General features: G+C 39.0%; 1 protein-coding gene across 1 annotated transcript in view; it reads right to left on the bottom strand.

Moving 5' to 3' along the window:
- Positions 1–23,184, bottom strand: part of LOC140154594 (uncharacterized) — a 47,288-nt gene that overhangs the window by 13,752 nt on the left and 10,352 nt on the right. Inside the window, exons 4-8 of the mRNA XM_072177161.1 lie at positions 19,567–19,743; positions 18,200–18,490; positions 11,615–11,794; positions 7,974–8,261; positions 4,741–4,917 (exon numbers count right to left, since the gene is read on the bottom strand). Of these exons, the coding sequence (XP_072033262.1) occupies positions 4,741–4,917; positions 7,974–8,261; positions 11,615–11,794; positions 18,200–18,490; positions 19,567–19,743 (1,113 nt within the window). The remainder of the gene's footprint in view (positions 1–4,740; positions 4,918–7,973; positions 8,262–11,614; positions 11,795–18,199; positions 18,491–19,566; positions 19,744–23,184) is intronic.

Raw genomic sequence — 23,184 nt, 5'->3', positions numbered from 1 at the left:
CCTGGAGAGGGTCAGTGCTGCTACCCTGCGTATGTTTTTCATGAAAGTGCTAGCCTACTACGAACAGGTTAATTTCGACATTTCAATAATCAAATTATTTATCGTGCATGCACCCATAGAATAAATTATAAATATCTATTTAAAGCATTGTAAGTAACTTGACGCTATGTAGAAGTCATGCGATGCTAATTCCAAGTACATGTGCATGTATTTAAGACAATAATGTTCTTGTGTGAACTTGTCTTTGTTTTTTTGTATATCTGTTGATAATAATGATTGCAAGGTTTGTCCCTCTTCATTTCTCAAAAAAAAATTGCTCCATCCGCAGTACATAATCCTTACAACTTATAATAGTTCTATCGATTTGTAAACTAAGGTAGTAGAAAGGCTACGGCTTTTCGCGATTACCTGGCTGATGATGACTGTACCCATCAAGTATTATGACCATAGGACAGTTTTTACTCATTTTCCCTCAGATGACCCCTGGTGACCTCGAAATAACCTTCCAAAATCCCCAAAAATTTGGGTCTAAATGTTGACTGTACCCACTAAGTTTCATGCCCATACAACAGTTTTGAGTAATTTGACCTCAGATGACCCCTGGTGACCCCGGATGACCCGAAAATGACCTTCCCAAATTTGGCTCTAAATATTGACCGTACCCACCAAGTGTCATGCCCATACATTTTTAGTAATTTGACCTCAGATGACCCCTGGGTGACCCCGGATGACCCCCAAAATGACCTTTCAAAAATGTGGCTCTAAATGATGACTGTTCACACCAAGTTTCATGTCCATAGCACAGTTTTTGCTTATTTGACCTCAGATGACCCCTGGGTGACCCCGGATGACCCCAAAATGACCTTTCAAAAATGTGGCTCTAAATGTTGACTGTACCCACTAAGTTTCATGCCCATACGAGAGTTTTAGTAATTTGACCTCAGGTGACCTCTGGGTGACCCCAAAATGACCTTCCAAAAATTTGGCTGTGTACAATCGCGCCAGCATTGCGTGCCTTCGCGTATACACGATAAAGTGTTGCGTGCCTTCACGATTATGCGATAGACCGTAAAAATATGCGGTAAGTGCGTAGCAGTGTTGCCTGTTGCATTTCATGGAACAATCAGCCCTCATTTATATCAGGTGATGCCGAGAATTTGACTGCTTGTATGCGGTCTGTTATTTTTTCGTCCATGACTGTACCCACCAAGTTTCATGCCCGTACGAGATTTTGCTAATTACACCTCAAATGATCCCTGGATGACCTTGGGGTATACACGATAAAACGTTGCGTGCCTTCGCGATTATGCGATAGACCGTAAAAATATGCGGTAAGTGCGTAGCAGTGTTGTCTGTCACATTTTATGGAACAATCGGCCCTCATTTATATCGGGTGATGCAGAGACTTTGACTGCTTATACGCGGTCTGTTATTTTTTCCGTCTATGACTGTACCCACCAAGTTCCATGGCCTTAGGAGATTTTGCTAATTAGACCTCAGATGACCCCTGGATGACCTCGGGTGACCTTGACCCACTAACCAATAGGTTACAAAACTTGTTCTGCCTGGGGTCAAGATCCACCCACCCATCGTAGTCTTTGAGAATAGAGGCGGACAGACAAACAAACAAAATTAATGTGCCCATGATATTTTTCAATAGGCTTCAAGAAAAAACACAATATTTTGCTATAAAAAGCGATTTCACTTATCCAAAATACGAGATTTTCCAGGTCAATGCCCGGGTTCAATGTGTTTCGACCTTCGAAGGTGCCAAATTCGGCAACCATGCTCATTATTATCATGTCACTCGTCAAATTCCAATTTGCCAAGTTTCCAGTCTAGTGACGATTGACAGGCAATGTAAATAATGTAAAACACAGACGATTTAATTCTGAATTGGAAAATTCTTTGTCTTACAAGTGCACTAGTTTGAAGACATAAATATTGCATGTTCGACACCATCTCCGATCAACCGATGTTAACGAACATGATCGATGTTGACTGGATTGGCGATGAAGAACTGGCTAACGCCATTTTGTCTATCTATGGGAAATTCACACTTAACGATTTGCGCAGGTCAGATATTTGAAAAATTTCTTCAAAATTTGGACAACGGTATATAACATTGGTACCCACCTTATTGTGCTTGCTAATTTAAGACTCGGTTGAAACAAAATTAAGGATCGAATGCATTTTAGTGTCCAACAAAGGCTAAATTATCGTCATCAAAGTTCTGCCGAATTCTGCACCCTTGGGTCAGAATTTGAATTGGGAATAAACTATCCGATCTTTGCGATTAAAAACACAAAAGTACAACTTTGGATCTACTATTGGCAAAATACATTATTGCCAAACAATATAGAATAGAACATTTGAAAAATATAGAATAGAACATTTAATGTCAAAATATTGACAAACAGGTGGAACGTAGGCAAAATAATTCCCATTCAAACGCGTGGGAAACTGAAAGTACATAATCCAGGCCAATGTTGACATCATTTTTGCTGGCTCATAAAATGTCCGCGTGTAGTAGTACACTAGTGAGAATTAATGAGATGATCAAAACAATTGCAGTATTTGGCTAAAAGAAGAGATTCTAAATTCTCCTAACATGGCGATGGCGACTTCGCACGCGATGACAAGTAGGCCTATAACAAAGCCGTGACGACTCTAAAGCGACCGAGTCAAACGGGGATACACTATATGCAACTTCGCACTTGATCAAAACTGATTGGCCCCTCAGCCAGTCTGAGATAGAATTATAACTAGAGATAATTTGCGCTCACAGAGCGCAGACAATCGCAAGGCATGTAACCATTTAATGACCTTTTGACCTGACCTTTGACCTTAATGTTTCCCGAGGTTTGTTGTCACCAAAATTGAGCCCCATACCCCTTACAGAAAATGAAATTACGGTATAAGATTTGACCCCAGATAACCTTTGACCTGACCCCTGCAAAGTGTTCCAACATATTCCCCCTGGTCATTAAGCTTGTTGTCACCGAGTTTGAGCCTCGTACCCCTTACAGATGTCCAAAAAATGCATTTCTAAAATTTGACCTCTGTATGACCTTTGACCTGACCCCTGCAAAATGTTCCCCTGGTCATGAGATTTGTTGTCACCGAGTTTGAGCCCCATACCCCTTACAGATGTCCAGAAAAGGAAATTATAAGATTTGTCCCCAGATAACCTTTGACCTGACCCCTGCAAAGTGTTCCAAAATATTCCCCTGGTCATTAAGTTTGTTGTCACAGAGTTTGAGTCCCGTACCCCTTACAGATGTACAGAAAATGCATTTCTAAAATTTGACCTCTGTATGACCTTTGACCTGGCCCCTGTAAAATGTTCCCCTGGTCATGAGATTTGTTGTCACCGAGTTTGAGCCCCATACCCCTTATGGATGTTGAGATAATGCAATTGTAAGATTTTACTCCCTTAATGACCTTTGACCCCAATTCTTTGTACAACTTTTAGACACTGGCTAAAGGCGATGCAGGTATGCAAGTGACGACATTGTGTTATGTAATTTGTGGAAGAAGAAGCATTTTAGTGAAAATCACATTTTGGCCATAATGACCTTTGGATGACCTTTGACCCCGAGTTGACCTTTGACCCCGAGTTGGTCATGTAACATTTGTGCCCCCACCCAATGGTCCTAGTGACCAAATATGGTCACATTGGCCTAAAGCATATGGCTACGATGGCTTGTTGTAAGTTTGACAGAAGAAAGAAAGAAGAAGAACTAGTGGCAAATGGTGGTCATAGACCACAAACCTAGCTGGGGCGTGTTAGGGTTGTGGAGGTATCTGACCCCTGCAAAATGTTCAAAAATGTTCCCCTGGTCATGAGGTTTGTTGTCACCGAGTTTGAGTCCCGTACTCCTTAAAGATGTCCAGAAAATGTAATTTTAAGATTTGATCACAGATGACCTTTGACCTGACCCCTGCAAATGTTCCAAAAATATTCCCTATTCCCCGTACCCCTTACAGATATCCAGAAAATACATTTCAAAAATTTGAACTCTGCATGACCTTTGACCTGACCCCGGCAAAATGTTCCCCTGATCATGAGATTTGTTGTCACCGAGTTTGAGCCCCATACACCTTACAGATGTCCAGATAATGCAATTATAAGATTTTACCACTTAATGACCTTTGACCCCAATTATGTATGCAAGTTTAAGGCGTGTGGTATAGCCGATGCATATATGCAAATGACATCATTGTACTATATAATATGTGGCAGAAGAAGCATTTTGAAGGTATTTGGTTAAATACCAGAAATGCCCCCTGAATGACCTTTGACCCCAATTCTGTTTAGACCCTATGGGCACTGGATATAGCCGATACATATGTGCAAGTGACGTAATTGTAGGGTGTAACATGTAGGAGGAGAAGCAATTTGAAGTTATTGCCAGAAAGAAAGAAGAAAGATCGGATAGCAAAACAGTACCTAGCTCGGGGGGTTGTAAACCCCCCAGCTAGGTAACTGACCAAAAACAGAACACTCACAAATTGGAAATTTGCGATTGTAAAAAGGTAAACGGTGGGTGTTTCCAAAGCATAACCGCCTAGATGTGAATGTTTGAAAGTATAAAATGGTTTCTTTAGATCAATCACAAGACCATGCAAGTTATTATTATTATTATTATTATTATTATTATCATTATCATTATTGTTGTTGTTGTTGTTGTTGTTGTTGTTGTTGTTGTTGTTGCTGTTGTTGTCGTTGTTGATTACCTGGCTCAGTTCCTGGTTCAATAGTGTCTACTTGGTTTTCTTGACTTCGTGGATTAATTGGTTCCAGAATATCGTCAAATATATCATCTGGTAGATTATCTTCCCAAGGTGGTCTAAGAGGTCCAGGGAGTGGTATTTCTGGGACTTTGCTTGGTCTTTCATAGAATGGTGGTGACTCTGCGAATGAATGAAATAAAACAAAAACTATCCCATCGTGTCATATCAGGTCAAAACAAAGCTGGGTGTATAACTAATGTTTCTTTATGTATTGTACAAAAGAGCGCTATAAATTAACTCCAAACCCCGAGTAGGGAGAGTACTCGAACATGAAAGTGACGTAGGCGTACCTGAGTACGACACTGTAGGCGAGTCTCTCGACAGACGTGTTAAAGGTCATATATATTGCTCGGACAACATCATATCATTGGCAAGCTAATATTATGAGGACAATGAAAATGACTCTTTTTTTAAGAAAAATAAGACGTTTAAAATTGATGTTACGTAAAAACCAACTTAAGCAATGAGTTCCTTCGAACGAGACAGATTTGACCTAGAAAAGTTAACGTCATGAAATGACTGTGCCTGCTTTGCAAGAAGGGATGTGTATTTATAATGTGCAATAAAGAAAAAAATCAATACCTTAAAGAAGTGTCCTCTGAGAATACTAAAATAAGAGAGACGCTACTTCGATCGTGAAAGTGAGGACAGTGTGAGCTCGGGACCTTGTGTAAGAGCTAGGTGACTCTTGGCCTACATCACTCATTGCAGATGACGTCATTCACGTTTGCGCTGCCTTTATAAAGTCTGCACAAAAAGTAACTCAGCTGTTATATATACGCCTATAGATTCAGAACTAATACTTGTTTTCACAATATTTCAACATAAAAAGAAGGATGATTTATTTACGCGCATTTTGATACCCCATTTGTCAAATTTTGTTCAATATTGACAATACAGTAGTGTTTTGAAAGAAAAATACCCCCAATTTAAAAGTTGCAGTTATTTGTATTGATTTGAATTAAGCGCGAAGATAATGGCGGGCTTTACGTGTTTACAGTGCTGGCATTATAACCATTGATCGCTGTAAACTGCAACTTTTAAATTCGGGTATTTTTCTGTAAAAGCACTACTGTGTTGATAATATTGAACACCATTTGACGAATGGGGTATCAAAATGCGTGTAAATAAATCATCCTTCTCTCTGTTGAAATATTGTGAAAACTATTATTTGTTCTGAATCTATAGGCGTATTTATAACAGCTGAGTTACTTTTTGTGCAGACTTTAGTTGGCAACGACGCCGCAATGAAACCGGGCAATAAAAACGCCATATTTTTCATCTTTAATTAAGTAATTATCTCTTTCAGAGATTATCTAATTACCTTTTAAAACAAAATGTATGGTATGTTTAAATATTTAGAATTGTTTTTATAATTTTATTACCGATTTCACTCAGTAATTCTCACTCGTTGTGCATGATGATTGACAGCTGCAAATCGGTGGTACAAAAAGGTGATTCTAAGACCTTTATTACGAAGAGGGCAGTGCACAACCAACTTCAGTTTGTACAGAGTACCGGCGACCTGGTGTCCTTTTTGCCCAAATCTGTGAATCCCATGCAGTCAAAAGGCACCCCCCCCCCCCCACCCCATTGTTAAGAATGACAGACGTTTGTTTTTCATCGAAATTGATTGTTAGGCACGCAAATGATTGACAGCATATATTAGCCGAATCAATGAGGTCAAACACAAGTAATATCGCAGATGGCGATCAAAATGTTCCACGCGCTTGAGAAATGGTAAATAATTTACATAGGGTCGACTTTAAGGGACGCACTATTAGACTTTTCGCCGCCAAATTCGGCAACTTTTTTTTTATTTTCATGTATTTAAACAGTTAGGTGGGGAAAGTGGGTTTTTTAGTGTTGGTGGGGAAAGTTTTTTTTTGCTCATGTAGTGGGGAAGTTTTTTTCTTCAAAACTTCCTCCCCTCCTTGAAGTCTAATGGTCTAATTATTACACCCCACTACTTCTAGTGGTTGAGCACTCTCTGACTATTTGCATAGCAGAGACCATTTCTGGGAATGACTGGGCTCGTGACACCATAGAATATATGTACATACAATTCTTCTGGTTAAGACACGACCACAGAACTCTCCGTTTGATTATCGGGTACCCAATAATCGAAAGTGGGGGTATGCTGTGAAATACAGAGTAACGGTCTATACAATATACAGACTTGACATTTAATATGGAATATTTTTCGTAAAATTCCAAGTCTTGTCTGGAAGGGGTCTGCATAAATCGCACGGGCTAAATATTAATTAGGGTGTGTCGGGAGATGTTATGAAATAATTGTTTGACAGAAAATGTGCTTTCCATTAGTTTACATTATGGCGCTCATAATGTAGTGAATTAACCCAAAATGGCGGATTTAATGAGACTGAATTTGTTTTTTGTGGGGGTAAAATTTTTGAATTTGAGCAACTTTATTCTGATATTATCAAATGTATTGAGGTTTGAAGCGATTTTTACTAAACCTAAATACCAATATGTGTTCGTCAGAACTGAAATGCACTTGTAATCTACCAGTTTTGAAAGTGGGAGGAGATTTAAAAATATGACTCTTAAATGTGGTACGCACTCAGAAAGTTTGAATGAATCCCTGGGGTCAAATGCTATAAACTTATTGTTCACAAAGAAACAGCGTGAGTTCATTGGACAACAAGGAATCAGCGCAGTTGCTTTTGTACCGTTAGTTTATAACATTTGACCCCAGGGGCCATTAAAATTCTGAGTACGTAAAACTTTGAAGAGCCCTAGCTCCTCCCATGTTCAAAATATTGGTACATTACAAGTGTATTTCAGCAGTGATGAATACCAATTGCTGACGAAGTTTAAGAAATATCACCTCAAACCCCTATAAATGTGATAATAACAGCACATTGTTGCATTAAGTCCGAAATTGTGTTCCCTGCAAATCTCAAACTGAGCCTTCCTAAATCCGCCATTTTAGGCAACTTCGCTACATTAAGAGCACCATAATATAACGTTATGGAAAGCACATTTTCTATCAAACAACTATTTTATACCATCTCCAGACACACCTCATTAATTTGTAGCCCGTGCGGTTTATGCAGACTCCGTCCAGACCAGTCTTGAAAAGTCTGTAATTGTGATAAGATATTGCAGGATAAAATGATTTTTTAAGGAAATAATAATGAATCTATACAAACCTAAATTTCTTTCAAAAATTGTTGGCAAAAGAAATTCAAGAGGCTTTGTTCCTGGTCCGCCTGCAATGCCCAGATATCTTATGTCCAAGGGCATCGGATCTTGATATGTTAAGAATGGTGGTTGTCCCTGCATACTAACTGTTAGGATACCGTTTCTTCGGTCAATGGTGATGCAAAATTCCTCAAAGCTGTCTCCATGGAGCATACCAGATGTATCCGCAGATACCAAGTCATTAGCATGAACCCTCCTGCGAAGAACAGTTCGAGAGTTTCCGTCGACACCAAGTGCTGTGAACAAACCGTATATTGCAAATTTATAATTATATTCCAAGTGATTTATCATGTTTATAGTACGCTTATATGTCACCATCCCATGTGGCTTCGTCAAAAAGGGCTATTCGAGAATGCTTTTCGTTTCGCTTCCCGCTAGTGTTCTCAAAGATGGAAACAGCCAAACTGCTTCCATAACCTGTGACTCTAGTTACGTGCGAACCGCGCGAAAATGGATCTTATTACTAAATAAGTAAGTCAAAAAAAATGTTTGTTTCCTGTAGCAGGTCTTCTATTTACAAAGTTTTATAAATTTTATAGCAGTCCCACAGGAATTTAAAAATGCAAGTCCATTGGATTTAATATTCAAGTCCTTTAAGATTTACTTTTAATCATATCTGGGAGTTATTTCAAAATAATGTAAATCTTTATAGGGATTTAAATATCGATATTAAATACAAGTCTGTGTGACTTCTTATCAAGCAATACGTCTATTCACGGCAGTAATACCAAGTCAGGACTACTTCTTGCGTAAAGTTGAAGCAATAGTCTGCAGTGCCAGTGATAATTCCAGTGTCACTGCAGTGGCCGAGTGTGATCCTTCATGGAAATAAGCTTACCCATTTATAAATTATATTATGTGTATAGGTAAGCCTATACAGCAGAAGCACAGACTACTACCTCGGCGATTGAAGATAATGTTCACATTTGCCCTTCGTGCACAACACTGTAAGCTTTTTCATGGAAGTTATAGTCACTGACATTGGCAATTACAGCATCTGGGATGCCATTCTGCAAAACAAATTCATTCGCTCGCCACCACACGAAATCCCAAAAGAAAGATGGCGGCTGAGCAGTCCAGGAAAACGTTTCGATTTGATCACGTGCACGCACCATCGCGTTGTGATTGGTTTAATGTTTAAGTCTATCGAAAGATTTCAAAATAGATTTTCTTTTTTCCGATCCCAAAGCAAATTTAAATCAAACCCCGCGTAAAATAAATCTTAAAGACTTAAAAATGTTACAAGTCTCAACTAAGATTTAAATTTTAAGTCTTTCTAATTCAGAGTGTACATTCATAATAATACATACCCCCACTCTCACGCTGATCTACCGCGTCCCGGTGGCGCAGCGGCAGTGGCGTAGCTGGGATTGTTTCCAGGGGGGCAAGCCTGTATGGGGCGGGGCCCAAATCCACCAAACAAAAAATTTGCTGCCCTTCCTCAACAGCCCGAAAAGGTTGACCCAATTTTTTTTCGGTGGTTTGAAAAAGTGAAGAGCAAAAAAAAAAAAAACGATTTGCCTACAAGCGATAGCTTGCGCCCTAAAAGCACCACTTTTACCATTTCTTCCCTTCCTCTCCCTCTCTTCTCCCTTTTTTCCTCTCTCTCTCCTTTTCCTCTTTTTTTTCCTTGCGCTAGGGGGCGGGGGGGGCCAATAAGCGCTAGGGGGCGGGGCCCAAATAGGCAATTGCCCCCCCCCCCCCGCCAGCTACGCCACTGCGCAGCGGTTAAAGAGATGAACTTCTAATCCATTTATGATTTTTATTTCGCTTTAATAATTCGAAATCTCCCACCACCTGATTTTTTTTTTTATAATTGACACATTTATTGTCATAAATCGTCATAACCTGCATGACCTGAAGACTTTCCAAACTTGGCTACATTCATAAAAAGAAAGAAAATCAACCAAAATAGAAAATATAAACAAATTCGGGTGTTTATAATAACGCCTTTTCCCAAATCTCGGAGGGTTCAAAGCGCTGTTATTTCGCTGCCATGATGAATCATCAAAATCGGATCGCATCAACTGGCTGGTTGCTGCCGAACTTGGCGCAAATCCATCCGCACTATAAGATTAGAGCATCACAGATATTGGAACACATGTGTTCCAATATCTGTGGTAACATCCACCAATTATCTGTGCAGCTCCCCCAAATTCCATTGGGTGAAGGAAGTTTTTGATAACCAAACAACTAATTACCGATTTTTGAAAGCAGAAGGAAACAGGAGATCCCGGAGAAAACCTGTGAGAACGAGCATGGAATCGGGATAAACTAAGTGCATATCATGAGTCCTTAGGCCGCGACGGGGATTGAACCCGTGACCTCAGTAGTGCAAGGCGAGTAAACAACCGCTGCGCCAACTCGCTCTCTTTATTTGTTAAACCAACGTATCGCATCGCGTAGTTGCGCACTTTGTTAACGCGCAGATACGCTACGCTTACATGACCCTTGTCTCCCGCGTGGCGAAATCTACTTTTGGTCTATCCCAATTTTAAGCATCATTTTGATGCCTTATTTGGTCATTATTTAGATTCCTTGATGTCTTGCCGTTAACAAAAATGGGGTTGGCCATAAATCGACACCACTTCCAACACGCTGGACTAGGCACTTGACAAAATACATTATATCTATGAATTACTACCTTTCAATATGTTCATACAATGAAGAAGAAACACGGGAAGAAAGAAGCTATTACTATACCTCATAAATATTTATTAGGTAATCCAGACATCTTATTGGTTAATACCGACTACTTCCCCGCGCCTGTGCAATTACGCGCACGCGGGGAAGTAGTAAAAACTTCCGCACCCCTACTACCACACGGTGTCTCGACCCCGCGCGTCACCGTTCCTTCAGACGTAGCATTATGCTACACAGCGGCGATTCTGCAGATGCGTTTATCGTGAAAATGGCGTTTGCTGCAGTTATTTTGCCGAGAGTACCGATGGATAATAACACGCGAATTTGACGTTTTATGTAACAAAATGTTATTTATGGAATGTTAAAAGGATAATTCGATTAATATAAGTCAAAATGTAGATTGATTGAATAGAATGATTGAATAGAAATCCTCCAATAAAATCAGGTATGCAAAATATTGCTTATTTACCATGCCGGCCGGCACGTTGACTGGTGTGTGTTTTGAATATTGTTTACGATTTTACCGTGATAGTGAAAATATTTCTGAGGTATAGTAAAACAAATACAACATGTTTTATTTCGGGAAAGTAGTGAAAACTACTGGTCCCGAGGTGTTGGATGATTTGACTACTTCCCTCCGCTGGCGCGTCGGGAAGTAGTCAAATCATCCAACACCTCGGGACCAGTAGTTTTCACTACTTTCCCGAAATAAAACATGTTGTATTTGTATACTCCAGTTGTGGAAGATATAGCTAAGCCATAATACAGAGGAAGTATGGGTATCAAAAAGATTAACCCTGAACAATTACATTTGAAAAACATAGGCCTACTCCCCCTGTGGAAGATATTTCCAAAATCTTCCCGAGGGGTAGTGTGTATTTCAACTGGAATAGCCCATTTGATATGTTTGAGGAAAGGTTATTAAACAAAAATTGCCGGTCCTTACCAAATTCATATACCGCTTGGGTAACATCTGGCTCCCTGACCGGGCTAAGTGCGATATACGCCTCCGTCGAACCTTTGACCTTAAAGCAGAAGGCATCCAATGTCGGGGGTATTTCCTTCAGATTCCAGTCGTAACAGTATGGTGTAGAGGTTCTGTAAACCCGTCTTCCGATTTCTGGATCTAAATAGGGGATGACAAAAGATCAGTTTATTATTTTAGAAGCATTAACATGCATTATGTGTCTTAATAAGGTGGGACGAAAACATTTTTCACAAGTATAATGCTGTATCATGTTAATTCTATACGCATATTTCATGCTTATCGGATCCACAGTAATTGTCTAATCAGTCTAAAAAATTCTTGGGAATCCTTTTGGTGACAGAATAAATTTATAATTATGAATGACCAAGTGGTCCAAAAACGCGTAAGACAAACGTGTAAGGTTACACGTGTAAGGTTGCGGTCCTTATTTAAAATTAGTGATAGCGAACCATAATAGCTATAGCGAACCTTCAATAAATTAGTGATAGCGGGCCTTATTTGAAATTAGTGATATCGAACCTTAGAAATACCGAACCTTATTCCAAATTAGTGATATCGAACCTTTATAGGTATAGTGGACTTTTTTGTAATTAGTGATAGCGAACCTTAGAGATAGCGAACCTTAGCTGTCTGTAGAGATAGTGAACCGGCGCCCAAAATATTCGGGTTTACCTCCCCCTCACCCCCCTCACCCCCCACCCCCCCCTGATTTACGCGGCATGTGGGAAGCTTATACATGACGTACCAAACATCAAAAGAACAGAACTCGGTCACAATAGACAGAGTGACACACATTGCGCTGGTATTAAATAGCTACATCCTTTGTTTTCCCTAATCTGTTCGAGTCAAAATTACAAACGGACTGATGAACATTTGACGGTCAAAACTAACATTTTATGGAAAAGAAATATAAATCATGTTTATAACATAGCTTAAATGTCGCTCCAAATGTCTGGAAAACACATTGTTGGAAGCTGTGTAAAGTTTGGATGGTATAGAGGTGAACATTGACTTGATTATTGGCTTGCCCTTGTAAGTTTGTCTGGTCAACTGGATGGGTCTTTATGTTTAGCAACTATTTTAAAACTGTTGCTATTTGGTATAGTCCACAGCATCTTGCGAATGTTACTGAGCTATGGCAAAAATTACATTGATCATTTTATAGCGAGCGTGTAGAAGAATTCAAATACCACATATACTTTTGTAGGTTCTGTGGTTGTTGTGTTATGTTGTAAAGATGGCTGAAACAACAACACTTTTGTAAAACGTACATAACTCAATAACAACAATAAATCAACCAAGTTTTCAAAGTGTATTATTTGTGGAATGAACTTTTGCAAAACATCAAAGTGTTATTTTTCAATAATATATTGATTTAGATAATGAACATTTTTGGCTTCTTCGACCAACAATACCTCGTGTACCCTTAAAGTATAAAAATAGCTACAAGTGTTTGAACGGGACTTCAACTTTGTCAATAAAGCTAGCTATTTTTCCTCGTTTTGTGCCAAGTTTTTTGTTTGTTTTTTTGTTTTTTACATTTTGATATGAGGCTGTCAATAACTCCGTATACTGAATTTCGTGTCATACCTTCGTAGTATATACTTTACCCTCCCCTTATTTGCTATTTCTGGAACTGACATGGAGCCAGTTGAAAACAATTATTATATCTATACAATATATTAAACATAATTGCGTATCGAAACGTTAACGCGGCTGTGTACTCTAGACATTGTATCTTTCGCAAAATTGAGCTCTTTTTTGATATGTAGGCCATACTAGGGTGGGGCGAAAAACACTTTTTTTCTCGGATCGACTTGTAACTCTCGGGAGAATTTTGCTTGGGTACATACTAGTATTGTGCTGAAATATCAGTAAGATCAAAGCATGTTTCACCCAGGCAGTAGATTTTCACAAAATCCCTACTTTTTTGCTATTTCTTACTGTATATCTCTATATAGAGAAATCAGTAGAAACAATATGGGAAAAGTAGGCATTCAGATGCCATCCTAACCCATATTCATGATATTAAACACATTGGGTAATTTGTTTGGACCCTCTAGAACAATACCAAATAACAAGCAGTCTCCCATTTGCTACCATTATTTATGCTAAATACACGTGTGACGTATGTAAGTTAAATATTAATGATATTTCAGTTGCTATATTATAGGGGCAGGGTAGCATTATGGAGCATTTCCCCAGTTCTACTCAGTCAAATTTCCCAAATGTGGTAATTTTGCATAGATATGAACTGCAGCATTGCCAAAAATAAATGATATATGATTTTCGGTTATCCATGTTTTGACCAGAGGTCAAAAGGTCACACAGCATTGAAAACTAGTACAAATCAGGCATCACATGACCCTTTAACCACTGGTCAAGTCAGAGCTGCTCTAAAATCATATCTCATGTATTAGCTGTACTTTTGCAGTTCATATCTACGCAACAAGACCAAGATTATGAAATTTGATTCAGTAGAACTGGGGAAATGCTCCACAATGCTACTGCCCCTAAATTTAGTATCTGTAAATGTCATCAATATTTAAATAAATACATGTCTTTTGCAAAGAATAATGGTAACCAATTGGAGACTGCTTGCTATTTGGTGATGTTCTGGAGGGTCTAAACAAACTACCCAAATTGTTTAATATTGGCCATGATGTCATCTCAATGCCTACTTTTCCCAGGTTGTTTCTACTGATTTCTCTATATCAGTGGCGTACCGTGGCCGCCCCAACCCTGGGGGCTGAAGAAGAAACAATTTTGCCGCCCTTCTTTAACAGCCCGAAAAGGTTGACCCAATTTTTTTCACGGCCTTTTTCAAAATTGAAGAGCAAAAAAAAAAAAATGGATTTTAGGCACTAGCGCCCTATGAGCGACCTTTTTACAAAAATTTTTATGCTTTTTCAATTTTTTGCGCCCTTTTTTCTTTGCTAATTCGTTTTGCCGCCCCTGTTTTTGCCGCCCCTTCTTCTTCCGCCGCCCCTTCGTTTTTGCCGCCCCCTACTTTGACCCCGGGGGGCTGGCGCACCAAAAGCCCCCCCCCCAAAAAAATACGCGCATGTATATAGAGTTATATATACAGTAATAAATAGCAAATAAGTAAGGATTTTGTGAAAATCTACTGCCTGGGCGAAACATGCTCCGATCTTACTGATATTTTAGCACAATAGTAGTATGTACCCAAGTAAAATTCTCAGAGAGTTCCAAGTCGATCCGAGAAAAAAAAGGGGTTTTCGCCCCACCCTAATGTATACGTACTTTGTTTAATGTTGTTTATAAATACAAGAAAAACTAGAGCGATAACCGCACCATAGCTGAACCATGTGGCTTCAGCAGTATATTGTGGTAGGCGTATACCACTGTCACCCGGAGTGCATATAAATTTCAGCTCAATTGGAGCATTTTGAAAAACTTGATCTTTGACCCCTTTATGACCCCTTAATGACCTTAAATGAATTTTAGAATATTTTTAAATGTTTAGAATGTCATAAGGATCATTGCATTAAAATTTCAGCTCAATTGGAACATTTTGAAAAACTTGACCTTTGACCCCTTTATGACCCCTTAATGACCTTAAATAAATTTTAAAATGTTTTACACATGTTTAGAATGTGCGTAGTGTCCGACGCATGAACACGCGTAGCATTTGTACCCACAAGCATAGACCCACAAGATGGCGAAAGGCTGACGGCCTCTAAAGGCAGGATTGATATATATAGAATTAATAGCGTACATACAGCTGGACGCAGCACCTACGCGAACTGCGCTTTGCGTATTGCGTGAATGACTCGCGCTTTTGTGAATTTACGCGTGCGTAAGATGGAACTTTATTGACTCGCGCAGTAACAAAAACCGAATAATTCTCGCCTATTAAGGTAGCTGTGTACTCTCCACAGAATTAAATCTAATTCTGTGGTACTCTCAGACATGCATGTAGTAAAAGTGCCATAACTTTGTAATCATTCCCGCAAGACATATAAATGTATACATTTTTATCAATGAATCTCAATACAAATACAGATTTGGTGAAAAAACAACAATTATGAAGAAAATCACACAAAAAAGTCAATTTTTTGCAATTTTTGTTCGGTACATCATAACAAAAAAACACTCTTTCCAATTTTTTTTTTTTTTGAGGCACCATTCCAAAAACTTTTTTTTAAATTTTTTTGATATTGGCCTTATTTTTTGAGATATTGACCATATAAGGCATCGAAATGAAATTGAATATTTACAAACGCCTATTTGCACAAAATGATGCCTAAAATCGAAATAGACCAAAATATAAAAAATGAGAAAACCGTTGCTTAAGTCGATCATGCTTTTTATGATGAGCATAATTGCTTACCTATAGATGCTGTATTTATTGAGTTATCGTGTACCTAAATCGTCATTTTACCGAGATACTGAACATTGAAATAAAGGCCGTTGAAGTTTAAAGTGGTCACATTTTGCACTTTGATCGAAGCTCACAGGAGAATGCGGCAGGTCTGGTTTTTCTACCTTACATTACGCGAACATTGGGTAAATCCACAGCCCCTTGGGAAGATTGGGCGAAATCTATTCATATCTTGATGTTTAAATCGGGAAGAACTTGAAAAATTCACATTTTATCAGCTAAAACGGAGCCATTTGACCGCTAAGCTTTTGTGAAATCAGTGCTTCCGTGGTGCTTCCATAAGATGCGCCGAGCATGCAAATAAGCGTTGCGTATGCGTAGCGTATATGCGTTAACAAATTCCGCGACTACAAAACGCGATGCGTTGTTGCGCGCGTGTACCCCCGATGGTACAACAAAGATTTTCTTACCTAAATTGCGGAAACGAGTGAAATAGTGAAATAAAATCCATAAAATAGAGCAGTTGGAGTTTAAAATCTGGATTTTCTTTTCTAGTATTTATAAAAAAACATAACAAAGTAAATACATTTCAAAAAATCTCAATTTCGCGAAAGAAACAATGTCTAGAGTACACAACCACGTTAAGAGCTGATTGCTGATCATAGTATAGCTACTCCACAATTTTATCGACTTTATTTCACCCGGGAGTGCATCTTTAGAGATCCAGTTTAAGTATGTGTATTTCGTCAACTTTTTTTCTACAAATTCGCGTCATTTGTTAATGCACAGATACGCTAAAGCTAACGCTAAAGCTGAATTTATACGCGATCGCCGAGCGATGCGATTAATCGCTTTTGAAAAGCGATTTGCAATCGCCGAATTTTGCGATGCATCGCCCGTCGCTTTTGCATTCGGCGATAGCGATTGCAGACGACAATTAAAATATTCTAAATGCCACAAAATACATTTTTAAAACATCAGTTGCTGTCAATAATTATTGCTTTGAATTAATTCATCACCAAAAGTTAAAAATCGAGAAAGGTAAATTAATTAGCAAAATAATAGATCTAGTTGGTTGTATATGATTGGTTGACGCATTCACGTGTCAAGCGATATCGCTGGGAGTTGAGATTTCTTCAACTTGCAAAAGCGACGTCGTTTTTGCCTCGGCGATTTGAATCGATTGATCGGCTTGACGCTCTGGAAATGTAAGTAAACATTGAGCATGCGTGAAAATCGCTTTTCTGCAAAAGCGATCGAGTATAAATTCAGCTTAAAGCTTATCTGCATGCGCGGCGCAACCGATGGAAGCAGTGGTCAAAAGGTTCCGTTTTACATGTTTTAGCTGATAGAGTTTTCCCAAGTTCTTTCGTCCGACTTGAATATAAGTTTTGTATTTCGCTCAAAGTTCTTCAGCAGCTGATAATTTACCCAATGCATGCGTAATGTAAGGTGGAAAAACGAGAGTTGTCGCATTCTCCTGTGAGCTTCGATCAAAATGCAAAATGTCGCAACTTCAACGGCCATTATTTCAATTTTCAATTTTTTACCAGGCAAGGGACTGGTATATCGATATGCTTGAGTTAACCCCATGCAACCACTATACTGTTCAATAGCGCGCATACTGCCAGGCAAAAACAATGGAAATTGTGATGATGCGTGCGATACTGCCAGGCATTGACGTCAGAAGTCACCTCATCTATAGGTAGTCAATTATGCTCATCGTATTTTGGTCTATTTCCGATTTTAGGCATCATTTTGTGCAGATAGGCGTTTGTGAAAAAGTTCATTTTGATGCCTTATATTGTCAATATCTCAACAAAAAAAGGCCACTATCAAAATATATTTTAAAAGAAAAAAACGTTTTTGAAATGGAGCCTCAAGATTAAGAAGAAAAAAACAATTTTTTGGAAAGAGTATTATTTTTTTGTTATGATGTACCAAAAAGAATTGCCAACAATTCACTTTTTTTTGTGATTTTCTGCATAATTGTTTTTTACTCCAAATCTGTATTTTTATTCAGATTTATTGATGTCTTGCCTCTAACATACTTTTTTGTGTCTTGCGTGAATAATTACAAAGTTATGGTACTTTTATTACATGCATGTCTGAGAGTACACAGCTGTCTTAAAGACACAATATACCTATTATTATGTCTACATTATAGTGTCCAAAACATGAAAAATAAGAATACTTACACCCGGGTTTGGTAGGTCCACCTACCATAAACAGACCAACGTGTTTTTTGCTTGTGCGGAATCCAAAATAGAGGATTGGTTTGATTTGCTTGGTTTTCTCACGAAAAGCAAGAAATGGCTCCACTTTGCCAGCTTCGCCGACCAGAATTTCGCTGTTTTTGGGATTTACCGTGATCCAGAATTCTGTCATTCTGTTACACTTGAGAATACCCGGGGTAGCCACACTTTCAGCAGGATCGCAACCTTTGCAAGGTCTAATTTCAGAACGTGAGTTCCTGTGGGACCCAATTACTGTAGATAAAAATTCGAAAGTAGATAGTGTATTAATAATAGCAGATAGATTTCCAAAATTATATAGTGAACTTACTGAAATCCTGAGCTGCAGAATTGCCTAAGTCCAAGTTTGGTACTCCCTGTGTGAGAAACATTAAGGTCGTGTCTCCCCGCCCCTCCTCCTCACAAAAAGAGAAAAGGAAAGAAGAGCAGAGAAATAGGAAAAATTGCATTATTTTTGCATTTTTCTCAAAAACTAATAACACAGTGGTAACCAATTTACGTATATTATAGGGCAAGGAATCAATTACTACACTGGAATTTCCGTGACCCAAGACATGCGGTTCGTTATTTATGATAAGAAAAGAGGTACCGTTAGAATGTACCTCATTTCCTATCATATATACTGAACCGCTTTTCTTGAGTCACTGAAATTTCAGTGTAGTAATTGGATTCCTTGCCCCAATAATATACCAGTACGTTATTATTTTTTTAGAAAATGCAAAAATAGTCACAAATTTACCACAGGGGTGTAGTACCCCTTAACAAAACAAAATTATACTCTGGTTGCTCTACGAAAAAGGAATAAAAATCAAAACCACTAATCCCTCCAATTAGTTCCTGCTGATTTCCCATTATAGAATTATCAAAAAGTGTACCAACAGGTATCATAATAACATTATTACATAACAATTTCCTATCTTTTGGATTGTCTGCTGTGGTTTATCATTGGGGTGGGCTTGTCCAGCTGGAAGTGTAATTGACCAAAGGGGGTAATTATCAGTAATAGAGGTTATCCGTGTTCTATAAGCTGCATATCCTATCAACGACTGCTATACCTTGTTTAGGACATTCTAAAGAAGTACCTGCATGTGCAACCATGACTGTTTCAAAATAGCCCGCCAAAGTCATGCAGGTAACTCCGAGGTCGTGAATTGAATTAGTTTGAATGATGAATACTACGGGAACCAGTGCCTTTTGTTAGAAGTCACACATGAGTGAAGTGGATAACCTCTATTGACCAAAGGGGGTAATTATCAGTAATTGGGCCTGGATTTATCACCTTTTTCGTAGCAAAAGCCAATTATACGTACCAATCTCATAGCTGTTTTTAACTGGCCGCTCTTCTCGTGATAGAATCAGATGAACATCGGATACAGCTAAAACTTTGAACCACATTGTAAAAGGTCCATTTGGAAGCTCCGGCAACTCAAAACGATATTTATTAGACTTTGTCGTTTCATAAACCTTACACCTGTAGTCCTTGTCAGCTGTAAAAGTAAGGGAAATGTATGAAAACATTTGTTAATCATAGCTGAGATAGAAAAATCACAGCAATCAAGATAATTATCATGATTATAAACCATTCATCTTTACCACTCGTTTGTTCACTGTTCAGGTAGCACGCATTTTTTTGGGAGCAATTTTACCGCATTTATTTGAGAAATCCAGAAAAATTATATGTTCAATCCAAAATGATGGGGTTTTTATTACTCATATATTTTATTTACAAGCAAAATAAAATCACTAAACTTTCTATGAAGATCAATCTATAAGTCTCTTCAAGGATCGGATAGCAATGTTTGCACAATATTTTTTGTGGGACATGAGTGCACAGCAGACATATCGAATTGCATTCAAAAGAATGTCCTTCTGATATCAAGTAATTTTGACTTTTCATTATTTAGCAGTCCTCGAAGTAAAAATTGTTAAAGTTAAAGTGTATGTATAGCTGGGAGGAAAAGCTGACGATCATTTAAATCCTTTGACCTTTCATATTGAAGATACCCATTTTGTTTCCTAAAAGGAAAACATTCCCCACATTCCCCACATTATCGCTCAGTATGACAGGGATAACCAGACACGAGCCCATCCTGTCTAAAAGTGGGTTTTCTTATTTCTTCAGATTGGTTGCGCATTCATGAGATGCTAATTTCTATTGTGTTAATTAGGCACGCTTCGTAGCGCTTGTTAGGTAGATCGCCTATCGTGAAAGTGTCACAAGAGGCTGGAGGTTTACGCGTAGTTGAATGCGTATTCGACCACGCATAAAATTCTTTGCACAGCGGTAGAAACTGCTTGGATTTAGCATAAAGCCGAATAGTTGTAAATACCCCGTTTTGAGGGATATATTATCGATTGTTTCAGAACAAGCAAGTATTACAAATACATGGTGCACATTTACTTCTTTAATATACATTTCAAATGTGTGCTCACGAATGTTCTTAATTTCAAACGCCGTTTACTCAGAACAGCAAATTTACGTATTCGGCAGTTTGCCATGTTCGTAACGATATGATGGACGGCATTTCCTCTCAGCTACACATATTTAATAAAGTATATATCATTAGATTAATAAAGTTTACTCCGACAAATGTCCGAGGATAATTTACCTTAAAATTTGTATTATATCGCAAATTTCAAGAACTTGTTTTAGTATATAAGTCAAGTCAGAAAAGGCTTCCCTCATAAATCAACTATTAAATTCAGGAATGTTTAACTACCTAAATCAGGAAATGTTTAACTCAGAGCTGTGTTTAACTATAAAATTAGGATATAAATCAGGAAAGGATTAACTATGAATCAGGGATAAGATTAATTCTAAATCTATAAATTACGAAAGGTTTATAGAGACAGTACCACCTCTAGAAGCTAGGGTGAGAAGATTTTAAATCGAAAACGTAGTTTGCCACCGACCAAGAAATCAAAACGACACGTCGAAGCAACTTGAATAAACATGCAAAGTAACCTTACACAGAAAGAGGGAAATAGTTTGGCTCAAAACCTAACTCTTGAAGAAGAAACAAAAGTTTAACACATTGGTGTTTGTTCTTCAGAACAAACCATAAACCCATAAATTGGTATATTGGTTGCTATAAAACATAATCACAATGAGAATGAATGAACCGATATGTTGCCTTGTAAATGGTAGTGGTACGTAGTGGTGGTGGTGGTGGTGGTGGTGGTAGTGGTGGTGGTAGTGGTGGTGGTTGAATGAGAATGAATGAACCGATATGTTGCCTTCCGTATTGTAATGGTAATGGTGGTGGTGGCGGCGGTGGTGGTGGTAGTGATGATGGTGGTGGTGGTAGCAGTGGTGATGGTGATGATGATGGCGGTGGTGGCGGTGGTGATAATGATGGTGGTGGTAGTGGTGGTGGTTAGGGTGTCTTTGGTTCCTGCTTTTTTGTCTGTTTTCCATCTGTCCCTAGTTTCAATTTGTTCTGGTGATGATGATGGTGGTTATTGTGATGATGTTGGTGGTGGTGATTGTGGTGGTGATGATGGTGGTTGTGGAGGTGGTGCACAGTGTCATCGCCCCGATATCTTCATGGCAGAAAATGCCATGGTAGGTTGAATCCACAGCCACGCATGGCCATTGTGTTCCCACCTGTTTAATAGTTTTTAAATGCATAGTGGGCTGAAGGACATCCGACTAAGGCTAATGACATTAGCCTGTGACTGACCTCTGTACGGTCAGCGAGCATACATTCGCCATTGTCATCTGCTTATAGACTGCCTCTACGATAGTCTCCTACACAGCCAGTTTGTGTCAGTCGGTCTGACACTCGTCGATCCTGTATGTTCGTGATAGCCACATACAGTCTGGCCCGAGACTACCTCCACGAGGGTCTACGCTGCGCTATTTAAAATCTTGAATTTTGGTCACTTTTTCAGCTCAAGACGCAAGCTACTCTCTCAAAGCGCAAACTAACGACTATCATATCTGATCAAAGTGCAAGGAACCACATCTGGTTTTTTATACGAAATCATTTACGGGAGATATTTATCATTTTCCACCCCGGTATCCAAAGAGTTATCGTCTGAATATCAATCGTGCATAGCACATTTACGTGTATCGATCCCGTTTATTCATGTCAGTGCCTCTGGTTGTATAATGTAATTATTAACCGGGCGATGTCGGTGTGTGGCACGTGGTAGTGTTAGTGGGGGTGATAGTCATGGTGGTGGTTGTAGTGGTGGTTGTGGTGGTGGTAGAGGACAGTGGTTACGGCCTTGGACTCATAATCTGAGAGCTTGCTCGACGTGCGTGGGTCCGTGTTGGGCAAGGCGCGTTGCCTCGCTTGCCTCACCCCACCCAGGTGCAATGGGAAGCTGTTAGGGGTAGTCACAGTCGTTGTACTGATGGACCCTGCGCCAATTGTAGGCTGCAAACGTGGTTCCGACATATTCTAATGACGGCGGAATAAATGTAAAGCGCTTTGAGGCTGTTTACGGCATAAAGCGCTATATAAATGTCTACATTTAATTTATTTAATTTAGAGATAGTGGTAGTGATATTGGTGGAGGTGGTGGTGGTGTTTATGGATTTAGTGTGGTGGAGTCTCTAAATTTGAATGTCATGGTGATGGTGATAATGGTGGTGGTGGTGGTGGTAGTGGTGGTGGTTAGGGTGCATCCGGTGCTTCCTACTTTGTCTGTTTTCCATCTGTAGTTCTGGTGGTGGTGGTGGTGGTGATGGTGTTTATTGTGGTGATGATATGGTGGGTGTGGAGGTGGTGGTAATGTTAGTGGGAGTGATAGTCATGGTGGTGGTTGTAGTGGTAGTGGTGGTTGTGGTGGTGGTAGAGATAGTGGCAGTAATATTGGTGGAGCTGGTGGTGGTGCTTGTGGATTTGGTGTAGTGTAGTGTCTGTAAGTTTAAGTGTCAGTTTGCTTATCATTCTCAGCAATATTGGCTTTTTTTTTAA

Source organism: Amphiura filiformis, chromosome 6 (assembly GCF_039555335.1).
Source record: "Amphiura filiformis chromosome 6, Afil_fr2py, whole genome shotgun sequence".
In the NCBI taxonomy this organism is placed as follows: domain Eukaryota; kingdom Metazoa; phylum Echinodermata; class Ophiuroidea; order Amphilepidida; family Amphiuridae; genus Amphiura; species Amphiura filiformis.
This window is presented reverse-complemented; position numbering and strand designations above follow the sequence as displayed.